This window comes from Rhinoraja longicauda, chromosome 28 (genome assembly GCF_053455715.1).
Source record: "Rhinoraja longicauda isolate Sanriku21f chromosome 28, sRhiLon1.1, whole genome shotgun sequence".
Classification (NCBI taxonomy): Eukaryota; Metazoa; Chordata; class Chondrichthyes; order Rajiformes; family Arhynchobatidae; genus Rhinoraja; species Rhinoraja longicauda.
In genome coordinates, this window is record NC_135980.1 from 20,962,411 (window position 1) to 20,980,699 (window position 18,289).

At 45.9% G+C, this 18,289-nt stretch overlaps 1 protein-coding gene across 13 annotated transcripts in view; it reads right to left on the reverse strand.

Moving 5' to 3' along the window:
* The window catches only part of tcf3a (transcription factor 3a), a 149,650-nt gene extending 132,178 nt beyond the window's left edge, over positions 1–17,472 (reverse strand). For 6 of the 13 annotated variants that reach the window (XM_078424214.1, XM_078424203.1, XM_078424207.1 and 3 more), the window contains exons 1-3: positions 14,079–14,220; positions 12,977–13,036; positions 12,315–12,387 (exon numbers count right to left, since the gene is read on the reverse strand). In XM_078424214.1, the coding sequence (XP_078280340.1) occupies positions 12,315–12,387; positions 12,977–13,036; positions 14,079–14,117 (172 nt within the window). In that variant the 5' untranslated portion in view covers positions 14,118–14,220. The other 7 variants (XM_078424215.1, XM_078424208.1, XM_078424210.1 and 4 more) reach the window with 6 other exon arrangements.
* Between the last annotated feature and the right edge of the window lie 817 nt (positions 17,473–18,289).

Below are 18,289 nucleotides of genomic sequence, written 5' to 3' on the forward strand. Positions count from 1 at the left end.
TTTCTGTAAGTAAATATATTACAGTCGAGATTTTTGTTCCAAATTACCATAGCCACTGGCATTAAACATTTTACTCCATGATCAACAACCTGCTCAATTCAAATAGTGAACACGGTTATCATCCTATATCAGTAAACATACCGCCCTTTTCAATTATTAAACAATCAAATGTGGAATGAGGAGGATGAGAACACCTTCATCTCTCATTGAGGTTAGTCTGCATTACACCTCTCACTGAGGCTAGTCTGCATTACACCTTGCATTGAGGTTAGTCTGCATTACACCTCTCACTGAGGCCAGTCTGCATTACACCTATCATTGAGGCTAGTCTGCATTACACCTCTCATTGAGGTTAGTCTGCATTACACCTCTCATTGAGGTTAGTCTGCATTACACCTATCATTGAGGTTAGTCTACATTACACCTCGCATTGAGGTTAGTCTGCATTACACCTATCATTGAGGCTAGTCTGCATTACACCTATCATTGAGGCTAGTCTGCATTACACCTCTCACTGAGGCTAGTCTGCATTACACCTCGCATTGAGGCTAGTCTGCATTACACCTCTCACTGAGGCCAGTCTGCATTACACCTTGCATTGAGGCCAGTCTGCATTACACCTCTCACTGAGGCTAGTCTGCATTACACCTTGCATTGAGGCCAGTCTGCATTACACCTCTCACTGAGGCTAGTCTGCATTACACCTTGCATTGAGGCCAGTCTGCATTACACCTCTCACTGAGGCCAGTCTGCATTACACCTCTCATTGAGGCTAGTCTGCATTACACCTATCATTGAGGCCAGTCTGCATTACACCTCTCATTGTGGCTAGTCTGCATTACCAATAACTTCAGTGGCTGGAATACCCCTTGGCAAGGCATAACTGGAGGGGAAGCAGTAAAGAAAGTCAATTCCAATAGAGTTTGCCACCCGGTGAAATAAGTGGAGAAACATTTCGTAGAGAGACAAAAGCAAAACCCTCAAGGCGACAGTCTTGGTTTGGAACCCATTAGTTTAGTTTAGAGTTACAGCGTGAGAGCAGGCCCTTTGGCCCACCGAGTCCATGCCGACCAGCAATCCCCGCATGCTAACACTATCCTACACACACACTAGGGATTATTTACAATTATACCAAGCCAATTAGCCTACAAACACATACATCTTTGCAGTGTGGGAGGAAACAAGAGATCCCAGAGAAAACCCATGCAGGTCACAGAGACGGTACAAACTATAGTTTGTGTAGACAAGCACCCGTAGACAGGATGGAACCCGGGACTCTGGCGCTGTATGGCAGCTACTCTTGCCTCTGTGCCACCATGCTGCCTATGTCAATAGTTGATGTCATTCACAAAACATGAATATATCCAGAAGCCAGATGCTAACTGTTGGGCCAACCACTGCTTTATCTGCCCTGGTCAATCCCATCACTATGACCTCAAAATGCCACACCAGCAGAAAAATTGCAGCACATAAACTACCATAGAAAACAGTTCCCAAATGACCAACAGATGCCACAAGGCACCTGGAGTGCCCAGTCTACCCTGACTCCTCCTCCATAGAAATTCTTGGCATCTCGATCAGAAAATCATGGACCTGGTGTGATGAGATTCAGAGACTCAACAACCATTTGAAAACCCCTACCAAACCTCACAGAAGATCTACAGGCAACTGACGACCAAGGTTCAACTTGGGAATTGGAACAAATGTTGGGAAGGAAGGAGATTCATGGACCACTAGATATCTCCGAACGGCCAATAATGACAACATTTGCCAGTGCACCAGCACAGTGGTACACAACAGGAGAAAAATATACTTAGAGTTCAAACACAGCACCAGACTAAGTCTAATGGGTGTAGAGAACTCAAGACCCAGCAACGAGCTGATAACCGCAACATGTAGATTCTTAGCAGTCAAGGCCATCAACAACCAAATACCTAAAGGACCCACCCTGCTAAGAGCCAGTAACAGAGGGCTGCTTATCAAGGATAAACAGGCAGCCAGCACTTGATGTAAGGAGAGCTGTTAAGAACTCACCCAAGACGCTATCTGCAACTCAAGCCCACATCACACTATCTGAACCAGTCTCTAAATCATCACTATCTGAATCAGTTCCATAATAGCCGCATGCCGGCTGAAAATCATCTCTGGAGTGGACAGTGTGCCTGCTGAAGTCACAGAACTTACTAATGGCAAGAATGCACAATGTCATCTGGGAAGAGATGAATAAGCCAGGAGGATTTTAGATGCCATAGATCACAGCCAGCTTCAAGAAAGGAGACAAATCAGATTGAGGTAATTATAGGGAAACAAGGAGCTGCAGATGCTGGTCCACAAAAGAAAGACAAAGTGTTGGGGTAAATCAGTGGGTCAGACAGGACCTCTTTGCTCCTATACTCAACTCCTCTTGTTATGAAAGCCAAAATTCCATTGGCCTTCTTCACTGCCTGCTGTACCTGCATGCTTCCTTTCAGTGACTGATGCACTAGGACACCCAGATCACGTTGTACATCCCCTTTTCCTAACTTGACACCATTCAGATAATAATCTGCCTTGCTATTCTTACCACCAAAGTGGATAACCTCACACTTAACCACATTAAACTGCATCTGCCATGCATCCCGCCCACTCACACAACCTGTCCAAGTCACCCTGCAACCTCATAGCATTGTCCTCACAGTTCACACTGCCACCCAGCTTTGTGTCATCTGTAAATTTGCTAATGGCACTTTTAATCCCTTCATCCAAGTCATTAATGTATATTATAGATAGCTGCAGTTATTTTCTTATACTCCAAGTCATTAACGTATATTGTAAATAGCTGCGGTCCCAGCACCGAGCCTTGCGGTACCCCACTAGTCACTACTGCCTGCCATTCTGAAAGGGACCCATTTATCCCCACTCTTTGCTTTCTGTCTGCCAACCAATTTTCTATCCATGTCAGTACCCTATCATGTGCCCTAATTTTGCCCAGATATGATAGTGGCATTTAAGAGGCTTTTAGTCACATGGACGTGCAGGGAAAGGAGGGACATGGATCACGTGCAAGCAGAGATTAATTTAACTTGGCATCTTGTTTGGCATGGGACACTGCGGGCCAAAAGACCTATTCTTGTGCTATACAGTTCTATGTTCCCATGCCAAGAGACACAAAAAATAATGATTAAGCATTCTGAAAGTCAGTAACCAAAACTGGATATGCAAAGTTTGAGCTATTATTGTCATTGATGCCCTGCATCTATGTATGTGTATAATATTAATATATATATATCTATGTATGTGTATATTAATATATATATATATATATATATACACACAAACAAATACCATGGTTTTCATAGCATTAGCACAGTAAACTACCACAGATCATTTCACAACCCGATCGAAAAGTTCAATTTGTCAACTATCAGAAATCACCGGTTACTTTTGCTACTGTGCGGGCCAGCATTTTGCCAACAGTGCCACTGATGTGCAACTGCCATCTATCTCCCCGCAAACTATCAGGAATCTTAAAATAATTAAAAATACAACGTTCCTTCCTGACGTCACACGTTTGCAAAAAGGGATAAAAGTACAGCAGTCACTGTGGTGAAAGGTCTTCAAGGCTACAAGCCAGGAATGTTTATTTGAAAATCTCTTCAATGGGTCAGACAAAGAGTTTGAATTGAGGTGTTACTAGTGATTAGATGAGATAAGTGTGAAACTATTAGTCCCTTCCCCCCCCCCCCCCCCCCCTCGGGTCTGCCCATTTCCTGAAAGCAAATCACCAGGGACACCCAGTGTCACACACAAAACTACACTTGTGGAAGGGGGGGGGGGGTGGGGGATTGTCTGTCAGGAGACCACTATCAACACAAGAGAACAAAACAGATCAAACAACAGCAATTCTCAAAACAATCTGTGGTTTCTGCAGAAAGAACTGTGCCGGCTTTTCAACTACAATATTCAGCTTGGAACTACTATATTGGTTTCTTTCAATACTACACTTTCACAAAAAACGCTCACATCAATTAAAAGCGCGCACTTCAATTGTGTCTTAGGGGTCCCAACCCGAAACGTCACCTATTCATATCCTCCAGAGATGCTGTCTGATCTGCTGATTACTCCAGCACTTGTGTCTCTGTAAACCAGCGTCTGCAGTTCCTTATATCCACCGTTTCCCTTTGCGCTTTTTAACTAATTACCCTGCATCTGCAGTTCCATGCAGAGAGTCATAGTGTGTGGAAACATGCCCACACCGGCCAACATGTCCCAGTTTCACTAGTCCCACCTGCCTGCATTTGGTCCATATCCCTCCAAAACTGTCCTATCCATGTACCTGTCTGTTTCTTAATGTTGGAATAGTCCCCGCCTCAACCAACTCATCTGGTAGCTTGTTGCATACACCCACTACCCTTTGTGTGAAAAGGTTACCCTCAGATTCCTATTAAATCTTTTCCCCTTCACCTTAAACCTAATTCACCTTGATTCACCTACTCTGGGCAAGAGACTGTGCATCTAACATTTACATCGATTAAAGTTTGTTGACTTAATTTTACTCAAAGAATTAAGAAACTGTTCAATACCACTGATACAAAAATGGATCAAAGAGATTTAGAAACTCCTCAACCACATTTAAATAGTACAGTGGTTTTTAAACTCAAACAGTTACAAGCACATCAAAGGCATGAAGAAAATGCCAAGATGAAACAGGTTAAAGACAGCCATATGTTTGATGGAAGACATGCATTTTAAAAGAGGGAAGAAGGGAGGAAAATAAATGTGAATGTTCCAGACCAAAAGAATGAGAAGGATCAACCCCTTTAAAAATTAAATGCACAAAAATCCTGCTTCAAATTTTAAGCTGTGCCAGCATCGATTACAAGCATTCATAGAAACATAGAAAATAGGTGCAGGAGTAGGCCATTTGGCCCTTCGAGCCAGCACCGCCATTCTATATGATCATGGCTGGATCATCCAAAATCAGTAGCCCGTTCCTGCTTCCCCCCCCCCCCCCCCATATCCCTTGATTCCGTTTCCCTTTTGGATACCAGTCCACGCACTGAAATTCCATCGTTGGAGTGCGTGGCCTCCAATTGTAGAGAGTTTAGGTCGTGCCGCCAATGCTTTTTCCGATTAGTTTTAATTCAATTTCACAAATGAACAAAGTGAAAATGTCAAAAGTCACTGCACCTTGTTTACCTTTTGTTTCAAAGAAGGCAAAACTTTAAAGTATATTGCTAAATAATTGGAGCTTATTCGAATAAAAGGTAATGTTACTGTTACGACTCTTCCCACAATCACACCCATCAAGTGAACATGGAAAATTTAAAGACGATTCAGAATCTTTTAATTATGTAGCAATCCACAAAATGATTCATTTCACAGTTCACCCTGGCATCATGTGGCTGGTAGGAATGCACAATGACTACCAAACACTGCCCAATTCTGATGGGTTAAAAGAGTACGTGCTCAGTAAGGTTTCAGAAAATTGCCAACTACTGCAGAAAACTTTTAAAGTCACCACAAAAACACCAAAAATATATTGTACAGGAACTGCATTCTGGCCTGTGATTCAACTTCACGGGCTTTCACTCGTGTGGTTCAAGAGCTCATAGGAATGCCTCTGTCCATGCAGTACTGTGGGTATGGGGAATATCATTTACGCACCAAGACATTCATAGATCGCATCAAAGGCATTCTCAGTCACCCCACCTGTACAAGTCACAAATCCCTAAAGTTGGGCGATTTTGAAATGGAATATTCTGATGATGTTAAAGTGATTTAATGTGTAGGAAAATAACTGCAGATGTTGGTACAAATCGAAGGTATCACAAAATGCTGAAGTAACTCAGCAGGTCAGGCAGCATCTAGGAGAGAAGGAATGGGTGACGTTTCGGGTCGAGGTCCTTCTTCAGACCATCAGTCTGAAAAAGGGTCTCAACCCGAAACGTCACCCATTCCTTCTCTCCTAGATGTTGCCTGAACTGCTGAGTTACTCCAGCATTTTGCGATACCTTAAAGTAATTTAACGTATTACTCAATATCTGAGTAGTCTGCACTTTTGCTATTAAGATCACATTGGAAAGTTCAAAGTCATAACAATATTAGAAAGAACATATCTTTTCATCCTAAAGGAACAGTCATTATAAGAATACTAAAGGAATAATTTTATGTGGGGAACATTTCTTGGTCATGATGCAGCAGTTCAGGACAAGCTCATTGTGGAAAATGCTTTAAAACTTCTAATATTTAGTTTAAAATCCCTTCTTCCCATCACACAGTTGGAGGCATTGCACAACTTCGCTCTTGAATGAACAATGGCTGTTCATGTGCTAAAGGGACAGTCCGGAATCATTAGGGCATGAATCTTGGACAGTTATCACAACAGCTCAAAACTGCTCTACCTCACGCATTTTATATTATAACCAGAGGTGGCACAGGTGGTAGAGCTGCTGCCTCACAGTGCCAGAGACCAGAGTTTGATCCTGACCTTGGGTACTGTGTGTGAAGCTTGCACGTTCTCCCTGTGACAGCATGGGCTTCCTCCCACGTCCCAAGACGTGCGGGGTTCTAGTTTAATCGGTCTCTGTAAATTACCCTTAGTGTGTGGGGAGTGGAATAACATCAAAACTAGTGTGAATGGACGATTGATGGCTGTCGTGGACTTGGTGGGCCGAAGGGCCTGTTTCATGCTGTATCTTTCAATCAAAACTATTTAACATTTGCTATTAACAAGTTGCTACTTTGCTATTAAGCAAAATTTGGAATTTGATATTAAGCAAAATCTGGAATTTATTGAGAATGTGACAAGTAAAATGGATGAAGGGGAGCCAGTGGATGTAGTGTATCTAGACTTTCAGAAACCCTTTGATAAGGTCCCACACGGGAGATTGGTGAGCAAAATTAGAGCACATGGTATTGGGGGTAGGGTGTTGACATGGGTAGAGAATTGGTTGGCAGACAGGAAGCAAAGAGTAGGAGTAAACGGTCCTTTTTAGAATGGCAGGCAGAGGCGAGTGGAGCCGCAACTATTTACCATATATATTAATGATTTGTATGAAGGAATTAGAAGTAACACTAGCACGTTTGCAGATGACACAAAGCTGGGTGGCAGTGTGAACTGCAAAGAGGATGTTAGGAGGTTGCAGGGTGACCTGGACAGGTTGAGTGAGTGGGCAGATGTACGGCAGATGCAGTATAATGTAGATAAATGTGAGGTTATCCACTTTGGCAGCAAAAACAAGGAGGCAGATTATTATCTCAATGGTGTCAGGTTAGGCAAGGGGGAAGTGCAGTGAGACCTGGGTGTCCTTGTACACCAGTCACTGAAAGTTGGCATGCAGGTAAAGTAGGCAGTGAAGAAAGCTAATGGCATGTTTGCCTTTATAACGAGAGGATTTCAGTATAAGAGGAAAGAGGTTCTTCTGCAGTTGTACAAGGCCCTGGCAAGACCACATCTGGAGTATTGTGTACAGTTTTGGTCTCCTAATTTGAGGAAGGACATCCTTGTAATTGAGGCCGTGCAGCATAGGCTCACAAGATTGATCCCTGGGATGGCGGGACTGTCATATGAGGAAAGATTGAAAAGACTAGGCTTGTATTTACTGGAGTTTAGAAGGATGAGAGGGGATCTTGTAGAGACATATAAAATTATAAAAGGACTGGACAAGCTAGATGCAGGAAAAATGTTCCCAATGTTAGGGGAGTCCAGAACCAGGGGCCACAGTCTTAGAATAAAGGGGAGGCCATTTAAAACTGAGGTGAGAAGGAACTTTTACACCCAGAGTTGTGAATTTGTGGAATTCTCTGCCACGGAGGTTAGTGGAGGCCAAGTCACTGGAAGAATTTAAGAGAGAGTTAGATAGAGCTGTGGGGGCTAGTGGAATCAGGGGATATGGGGAGAAGTTGGGTACAGTTTATTGATTGTGAATGATCAGCCATGATCACAACGAATGGCGGCACTGGCTCGAAGGGCTGAATGGCCTCCTCCTGCACTTATTTTCTATGTTTCTATGTTAAAATGAAAATATAATCAGGAAATTACAAAGTACATGTGCAAGTAACTCCATGCGAGCCATTCTGGAAATGATATGGACACTACCAAAATTAAAATTATAAGCGCACACACACGCACACAAAAGAAATGAGAGTCACTTAAGGAAATATCACTAACATATCAACAGGCTACAAAGAAACCACTGCCTAAAGCAATCAGTTTAAAGTCCAATTAATTCTACACCTCAATGTCTGAAAGGCAGGTTGATGTATGGTCAATTGTTTGTCAAAGCTCTACATTAATCTGAAACACATTAAAGGGGAGTTCTACATATATAGTAATACCTTGTATTTATACAGTTACTTTAACGCCATAAAGTCATCCAAGGTGCTACCATCAAGTAAGTCACCGTGGAGAAAAGGGCAGATACCATAAAGGTGGAAAAAAGAGCCAAGTGTTAAGGACATGCTTAAATAAAAGAGGAAGATCTATGGGGAGAATGACAGGGTTTAGAGTCGAGAAACATTGAAAATAGGTGGAGTAGGCCATTCGGCCCATTTGAGCCAGCACCGCCATTCAATATGATCATGGCTGATCATCTAAAATCAGGACCCCGTTCCTGCTTTTTCCCCCCATATCTGTTGATTCCTTTACCCCTAAGAGCTATATCTAACTCTCTCTTGAAAACTAGACAAGACAGAGATACAAGGAACTGCAGATGCTCGAATCTTGAGCAAAACAACTGCTGGAGGAACTCAGCAGGTCAGGCAGCACCTGTGGAGGGAATGGACTAGTGACATTTTAGGTTATGATCGCAATAGAGGGGGGCAAAGCTGGGTGAAATTCAAAGCACCAAAATAAATCTCAAGGCACAAGAGGAGATTACAGAGACAGGGAGTGGAAAGCCACGTCTATCGAGGGCTCTGAAAACAAGGGCAAGGGATTTGCTTGACTAGGAAACAACAGGCACAGGGGTGTTGGATGAACAAGCCTTTGGTGTTGGTGGCTGTACAAAGCTTAGGTGTTTATACATGATGCAGGTTAGGAAGATCAACAAGATTGTAATAAAGCAAAGTCTATACATAAACAGGCTAGTGGCAGAAGGCAGAAATAGTGTCTTTTGGCATGGAGTCTTTAGCTCAACTTGTCCATGCTCCATCCAAGTCCCATTTGCCCATCACTCCCCAAACCTTTCCTATCCATGTAGGTATCAAATGTCATTTAAATGTTGTTAAGAGTACCTTCCTCAACTACTTTCTCTGGAAGCACATTCCATATATCCACCACCTTATAAGTAACAAAACTTGCCCCTCTCACCTTAAAGCAATGTTCTCTGGTTCCCGACTCCCCCACCCTGGATTAAAAAGTTTGCGCATTCACTAACTAGTCCCCTCACGATTCGATACACCTCTACAAAATCACCCCTTAGCCTCCTGCATTCCAAAGAATCAAGTCCCAGCCTGCCCAAGCTCAGGCCCTTGAGTCCCAGCAAAAGAAAGGCGAGGGAGGACAGTGTATATTAAGAACCCAAGTTAGTTCAGCAATTAACAATTGCTACCCACACATCTTGGTTTTGAAACCAACACAACTTTCACTGTGCCATATTAATATCCAGAGAGCAAAAACAATGAAGCAACCACCAAATACAGTACAAGAAATTTACTGTTCCAAATGGCATGTTCTTTCAGAACATGAGCACGTATTCTCAACTTTTTAAATCAGCCATCTTACAAGAACCATTAAGTACCCAACACCCAAGTCCAGACGGCAACCCAGAGAGTGGCACTACCTGTTGCTCCACTGGGGTACCCAAAGTGGGATGTTTACTGGAACAGATCATCAGGTAGAGGGGAGACTCAACGGTATACACCTCAGTAAGGAGCATCAGGATGGAGTAAATTGGAAGGATTTCCTTTAAAAACACCTCACTCCTGTTGGAATGGTGATTTCTCTGGCAAAGCCAGCATTTGCATCCCATTCCTTGAAGCCCTTAAGCGGAACAGCCCGCTAGGCAGTTTTAGAGAACACTCAAGAGTTAACCACATTGAGAGCTTGGAGTCACCTACAAGCAAGAAGGGGCAAAGATGGCGGCTTGCTGCAACACTTCGTGGTCACTGCAAGACTTCTTTATCACTAAATGAGTTCAAATCCCTACAGCTGTCTTTGTGGTATTGAACTTGTGGTACAGAACATTAGTCCTAGCTTCTGGATTACCAAGTAATGTGACCACTGGAACTCAGTCCAAGAAAAGATGGTGGAGACAGAAATCTTTTAAAAGATTTTCAGTGCATTTCAGTAGGGCAGCACAGTGGCGCAGCAGTAGAGTTGCTGCCTTACAGTGCCAGAGCCCCAGGGTTCGATCCTGACTACGGGTGCTGCCTGCAAGAAGTTTCTACGCTCTCTCTGCGACCACGCAGGTTTTCTCCGAGTGCTCCAGTTTCCTCCCACATTTGTTGGTGTTAGGCTTCTGTCAATTGACCCTAGTGTGAAGGATAGAACTAGTGTTTGGGTGATTATTAGCTGGTGTGGACTCGGTGGGCTGAAGGGCCGGTTTCCACGCTAAACCAAAATGTACTCGGATGTTCACTTGAGGAGCAGCAACCTGTCAAGACTATGGCCCGAGTGTGTGCTGGGATTAGGTTTTCAACTGCCTTCTTCTCAATAAGTTTTCTACAATCTCACTAACAAGAAAAGTATTGATAAAATTCTTCCCCCTGCAGAGATCGACAGACCATAGCTATAATATTAAAATAACTTAAAATTAACAAACCACATTAATACAAAACGACAGATGCTGTGCAGGGACTAAAAGGCCGTAATTCAATCTCTAGATTCAACAGGCTTTCACAAACTCTTCAGGCTTTTCTGCTTTGGTTCAAGACATAAGCCAAAAACTGATTGAATTACACCTCTATCTCAACATCACTTTTGTACGCAAATGCTTGTTTTTTCCCCCCTTGGTGAGAGAGAAAGAGGCACGTAGAAAAGAAAAAGTAGAAAGCGGACAAAAGAAAGGAACGAGTTGAACACAATCCAGGAGCATTTTAATAAACATGTATGCCGACTAATTTATTAGTGCTTAAATTTAGGGAATCATTTATACTTGGCAGGAAGTGATTCACTTTTGCTCCGCATCCTCTCAAAAAAAAAAAATCAAAAGCTTTAAAGCAATTTCATAATTCAAGTACTACAATTAAATAGTGCAACTGGAAATACAGGAAAATGCTATCCTCTCTTCCACCCCCCCCCCCCCCCAAACCATTGGAGATTTCCAAATGCCTGTAAACAATTAATGACAATGCTCAATATTCTTTGCAGCATACATTTTTTATTTTTTTTTAAACATGCTTGTAATTTTCGAAGCTTAAAAACTTTTCACATTTGAGCTATACATTTTCGCTTTCATGCATAGTGGTGCCCGCTTTAAAATATACACTCCATCCTAATACTCATGATATTACTCTGTTTTACTCTGAAAAACACAAATTATATGTATAACTAACAATAACCAGAGTTGCCAACTCAGGGAGGTAAGTCAACACGAAGGTTGCATCTTAAAATGGGGATTTTACTTCAGCTTTAAGCAACAAACTAGATGGGGTTTTAAAACCGTTTAATCCATCTGATTCACTAAAGTCAGAGCCAAAGACAGGTTAAGAGTCATAAATCTTGCACACTAAATTACTAGTACAAGTGTGCAACCATTCGTATAGAAATTAATCATGCTGCATCATAACAGTGATATTGAAATACTGGTGTCAAGGCACAATGCATTATGTTCAAAACAAAGTTGGGCGACTTTTCTAACAGGAACACACGCACACAATGAATCATTGGACAAGATGCCCACAGCCAAGCAAAAAAAAAAAAAAAGCAGTTTCCACGAGAATAGCAGATGTTTTGACTACCATTCGGAATGAAAGACGATATAGATGGAGTGAAAAATCTCTATTGATGTTGGATTTTATCCAACAAGATGGCAAAATATAACAGGGGAAAAAAAACCCTACATAATTCCTATGATTATCTTTTTTTTTTGTTCGTCAAACCATTGCTTTTTTTCATTAGTTCAGTAAAACCCCCTCAGGCTGTTTTCCAAGATAGCTTACTCCATTTCACATTCCCCACTGATGTCTCAACTATGAATAACTATGCAGTTCCCTTTTTTTAAAAAACCCACATACGTTGATTTTATACCCCTAAAGCAGACCCAGTTCTTTCAACTTGCAACCTCCGTACAGTTCAGAGCAGATTCGCAGCCTGAGCGTATAAACCGTGCCACATTACAATTCACTGACATAATACACTGTGCCCACTGCAAAATAAGAGCGCACCGTACCTGTTCCCCCGAACTGGTTACTTCCTAACGTGGTTGGTCGATTTTTTCCATTAGAGGCAGGCGGGGAAAACATCTAAGAAATAAAGAATAAAGTGTCACTTGAATAAAGGATTTTGCAACAGTCTTGGTCAAGTATTTTCCAAAATTCAGTTTGGTCAACAATACCGCAATTGTTGTGTGTGGGGGTTTTTTTTTTTATATAACAAAAAACAAAAACAATTTGTGTCCGTTAATCAAATTAATTAAACCCACAGCTAAGCCACTCAATTTCACACTAGTTCCACAGTGCAAGTCTATGAACTCGACTCAAAAGTGCACCATTCGCACTCCGGGTAATTACTTCAACTGTATTACGATCTTGCAACACCGATTCCCTAGGATTAAACACCGTTTATAAAAAAAGAATTTGGAAACAAAAGGGTCTTTTTTTTTTTTTGCCAAAGAAGTACAGGACTGAATGTCTGTCAGTATCACCGCCAACTGGTATTACCATTCCAGGATCTGCTCTCAACTGAAAAATACAAATACTAATCACTGTAATACCAGTAATAGCAAATCAAACTGGTTACTCTCAAGTGACTATTGCATAATTACAGTAAAGCAGCAATCCCGCAACAAAATATATCGGTCACAAATACACGGTACACCGCCATAATTCTTACCGCACTGAAATCCAGCAAGTCGCTGAGCTCTTTGTCCGTCCCTATGGCTGCCATTCGCTGCTGAGGATTCATTTTGACAAATTAAAACACCCCTAAAGAAAGGTTAAAAAAAAAAGAAATGGAAAGCAAACCTTACTATCCTTGACCGCCACACCGTGATGTTAATCACGAGATTCAAAAAAATCGCCTTGACTTCAAAGTTAAGGGGGAAAGAGTGCTTTCCCATTTTATATATATTTAATTTTTAAAAAACCAAAATGCAAACATGAACAAGAAGTGCAGGAACAAGATCATCTTTTTTTTTGTGTTTGTTTTTGGGGGAAAAAAAAGTCAAATTGTTGATGGATCTGGGTAAAGTAAAAGGCGGCTAACTCTGACTTGGGTGTTAAATAATATATATTTTTTTATAATCATAAAAAAAAAAAAAGTTTATGGGACTGCTGTGAATTGTTCAGCCTCTCTGCTGGGCTGCATTAATCCAGACCCCGACCATTAGCTTCCAGCAACATTACTGCATGTGCCAGAGTGGCTACAAACAACTTCGGGCATTGAGGGGAGGAGAAAAAAAAAAGCAGCAGCAAAATCCACTTATCTGCACAACAACTGTGTGGGAGAGAGGGAGAGGGGGGGGGGCAGCACTTTGGCCAGAGACCCCCCCCCCCCCTCTCTCTCTCTCCCTCCTCCCTCTAACTCTATCACTAACCATCGCTTCCCCAGCTACGCCTCGCCTCTCTCTCTCTCTTCCAACCCACCCCCCCCCCAACAAAAAAAAAAGCCAGCTCCACACTTCATTACCCGTGGGCGCTCACACAACTTTCTGCTCTGCTGCAACAATAAAAAAAGTACATGCTCCCCCGTTTGTTTACCTCTTCGGCGAGCATCCGAAAGCCAGCATTAAAAATGAGGGAGGGAGGGAGGGAAGGAGGGAAAGGAGGGGAGGGAGGGGAAGGAGGGAAAAGAGGGGTTCAAACTCCTTCCAGCCCCTCGGTTTAATCTGCCCCCCCGGCCGACAGTCGGACACCCCCCGGCGCACACGCAGGGCTATCTCATTGCAATGGTGCTAGACTGTAGCAGATGCATTCCCAGCGGCCGACATATTTACCCTCTTCAACATGATCATCACATTGTGAGGCGGGCACATATCCCTGCGCCAACATCCGGGGAGAGCGGACAAATGAGTTACAAACTCTCCACCGCGACCAACGCTGCTGCGGCGGCGAGGGGGGGGGTGTGTGTGTGTGTGTGAGGGGGGGGGTGGGGGGCTGGAGGAAAGGGGGGTAGAATAGAGTGGAGTGTACAGGGGGAGGCGGGCGGCGGCGGCGGCGGCACCGGGGACGAGGCTCCGCGTCATCGCGCGGGGGGAGGGGCCACATGTAGCAGACGGGCGGCGCTCTCGGCCAATCACAGCCCCGCTCACCCTCACCCCGCCCGCCCGCCGATACATTGTAGCCGCCGCACTGTAGCCAATCCGCCCGCACTCTGGCTGGAGGCGCCCACTCACACACACTCCCCACACACACACACACCCACCCTCCCTCACTCCCCACACACACTCCACCCATACACACACACTCCCACCCTCCCTCACTCCCCCCACACACTCCACCCATACACACACCCCCACACCCACCCTCCCTCACTCCCCACACACACCCCACCCATACACACACACACACACACACCCCACCCATACACACACACACACACCCCACCCACACACACTCCCACCCTCCCTCACTACCCACCCTCACTACCCACCCTCACTCCCCGCACTGTAGCCAATCCGCCCGCACTGGCTGGAGGCGCCCACTCACACACACACCCTCACACACACACTCACCACCCCACACACCCCCCCCCCCCCACACTCCCCCACCCACACTCACACACCCACACACACACCCCACCCCCTCACTGTAGCCAATCCTCCCGCACTGGTTGGAGGCGCCCACACTCACACCACACACCCTCACTACCCACCCTCACACACACCCCCTCACTACCCACCCCACACCCTCACTACCAACCCTCACACACACCCCACCCACACTCCCCGCACTGTAGCCAATCTGCCCGCACTGGTTGGAGGCGCCCACACACACCCACACACCCCACCCATACACACACCCACACACACCCCACCCCCTCACTCCCCACACTGGCTGGAGGCGCCCACACACCCATCCGCCCACACACCCACCCTCACTCCCCCCCACCCTCACTTACTCCCCACCCTCACTGTAGCCAATCCGCTCGCACTGGCTGGAGGCGCCCACACACCCATCCTCACCCCCCACTCACACCCTCACTCCCACACCCCCTCACTCCCCACACTGGCTGGAGGCGCCCACACACACACCCACTCTCCACACACCCACACCCCCTCATTCCCCATACACACTCCCCGCACTGTAGCCAATCCGCCCGCACTGGCTTGAGGCGCCCACACACCCACCCACCCACACCCCCTCACTCCCCACTGGCTGGTGGCGCCCACACACCCCCCCCACACCCTCACTCCCCACCGACACCCTCACTCCCCAGCCACACACTCACACCCCTGACCCACCCTCACTCCCCCGACCCACCCTCACTCCCCGCACTGTAGCCAATCCGCCCGCACTGGCTGGAGGCGCCCACCCACCCACACGACCCCACCCTCCCTCACTCCCCACACTGGCTGGAGGCGCCTACCCTCCCACTCCCCACACCCTCACTCCCACACCCTTACTCCCCACCCACACCCCCTCACTGGCTGGAGGCACCCACACCCTCACTCCTCCACACCCTCACTCCCCACCCCCTCACTCCCCCCCACACACACCCCCCCCCTCACTGGCTGGAGGCGCCCTTCCACCCATACCCCCTCACTCCCCCCCCCACACCCCCTCACTCCCCACCCACACCCCCTCACTCCCCACCCCCTCACTCCCCACCCACACCCCCTCACAGGCTGGAGGCGCCCACACCCCCCACTCCCTCCCCCTCACTCCCCATCCTCACTCCCGACCCTCACTCCCCACACTGGCTGGAGGCGCGGATAGATACCGCCCACCCTCACTCCCTCCTCACTCACTCCCCCTCATAGGCTGGAGGCACGGACAGATCACGCCCACCCCCCTCCCTCCTTTTATCCCCCTCTCTCCCCGTCCTCCTTCCCATGCCCCCACCCCTCCCCCGCTTCCCCTCATTGGCTGGAGGCGCGGACCGATCTCCCCATCCCTCTCCCTCTACCCGGAGGGGGAATGAGGGTGATAAAAGGGAGGGAGAGGGGGGAATGAGGAAGATAAAATGGAGGGAGAGGGGGATAAAAGGGAGGGGGGAATGAGGGGGATAAAAGGGGGAGGGGGATAAAAGGGAGGGAGAGGGAGGGAGAGGGGGGGAATGAGGGGATAAAAGGGAGGGAGAGGGGGGAATGAGGGGAATAAAAGGAGGGAGAGGGGGTAAAAGGAGGGAGAGGAGGGTAAAAGGAGGGAAGGAGAGGGATAAAAGGAGGGAGAGGCGGATAAAAGGAGGGAGAGGGGGATAATAGGGATGGAGGGGGATAAAAGGGATGGAGGGGGAGGGGGTAAAAGGGATGGAGGGAAAGGGGTAAAAGTGAGGGAGTGCGGGATAAAAAGGAATGGGAAGACGGAGGGAGCGATAAGGAAAGAAGAGGGATAAAAAAGAGAAAGAGAGGGATAAAAGGGGGAGGTGGGAAAGGAGAGGGGAAAGAGGGAGGGGCTAAAAAGGAGGAAGGGAGAGAGGCGATGAGGTGATGAGGAATGAAGGGGAGGGGAAAGTGAAGGAGAGAGGGAGGGAACGGGAATGACAGGAGGGAGATATGCACCAACATATAAAAATAAATAAAATGCAATGCACTTTCATATGGTCTGACTGCGTTTAAGAACATCAAATGCAACAGAGGGAGGGGAGGGGGGGGGGGCAATGCCAATTGATTCTTGCCTACAAGAGCGTTATAAAAGGTCTTGTTGGGAAGCAGCAGTCCTGACCAAAACGCGAGCAAAATTTTTGATGCTTCGCAGGAAAAGGAAACGGAGCAGGACTTTGGAATGGCGCTGATGTCATTCATGGTGTTGCTGGCGTCTTTCCAAGTCGACTCGAATGTCCTGCCCGCTCACCAAGCAGCGAGCGCTCCGCCGAGCCCGGGCCACAAACTCAATTGTGAATTTTTGACCACAAACTCAATTGTGAATTTTTGACCACAAACTCAAATTGTGAAGTGGCTTCCCTCCCTCCCTCCCTTTGCACTTGAAACCTCGAGGCACCCAAATACCGAGACAGAGTCTCTTAAGAGCAGGGCTGATTTTGTACAATAATGCACCTTCCTCCCTCAAAACAGCGCCTGGGTTTAACTCTGGTACAAAAAAAAAAACAGGAATGGTTTTCATTGCACACTCTTGCAATGTTTCAATGGACGAAAACTTCACTGGCTCGTGCACAGCGCACAACCCTGTTTTACACGCAACACCCACCTTCCAGATAATGCAGAAAAGTAAACATCACAAACAAACAAACGTGCTATTAAGATCAGCACTCGAGTCTGATCTGAACTCTTGGAACAAACGTGTCGTCGTCGTCGTTCCCCTCCCCACCCCCCCCTCTCCCAGTGCTGGCTGCAAAAAGTCATGTCGGAGTTAGATTGGCGGGTGTAGCAGTTTTAACAACACGCTCTTGCCCACAGTTAGTACTTACAAAGCCCATTTCAGAGCAGCTTCAGCTGTGAAAGTGTTCTCAAAAGAAAATATTGACAGGGAAAAAGTTTTTTTTTTCTGGAAGGTGTTCAAAACGTAGACTGATTAATGGAAGCGACACAAAGGAAGTAATTAAATAACAGAATGAGCTGAATTTCGGTCTTGGGCCATCACTAGACACCATGATAAAGAAATTTGAGTAATTGGGTAACTGAGACAATGGCTTTGAAGTCAAGGGTGTAACATTTAACAGTAGGTAACTATTTTGACTTCCACCCACATCACTACATGCGGCTTTATATTTCACTTCTCTCCTTATCTAACACAATGTTGTCTCCTTTTCACCTCTGGCCTTTGTCACTTACTCTACCCATCTGCCAATCAAATCTCCCCTCACCTATATCCACCTATCACTTAAGGTAGACACAAAATGCTGGAGTAACTCAGCGGGTCAGGCAGCATCTATGGAGAGAAGGAATGGGTGAGGTTTCGGGTCGAGACCCTTCTTCAGACTGAGAGTCAGGGGAGAGGGAGACATAGAGATGTGGAAGGGTAAGGGGAAAGTAAAGTATTACACTAGAGCTGCTGCCCCACAAGGAATTGCTGGCAAATAGGTGAT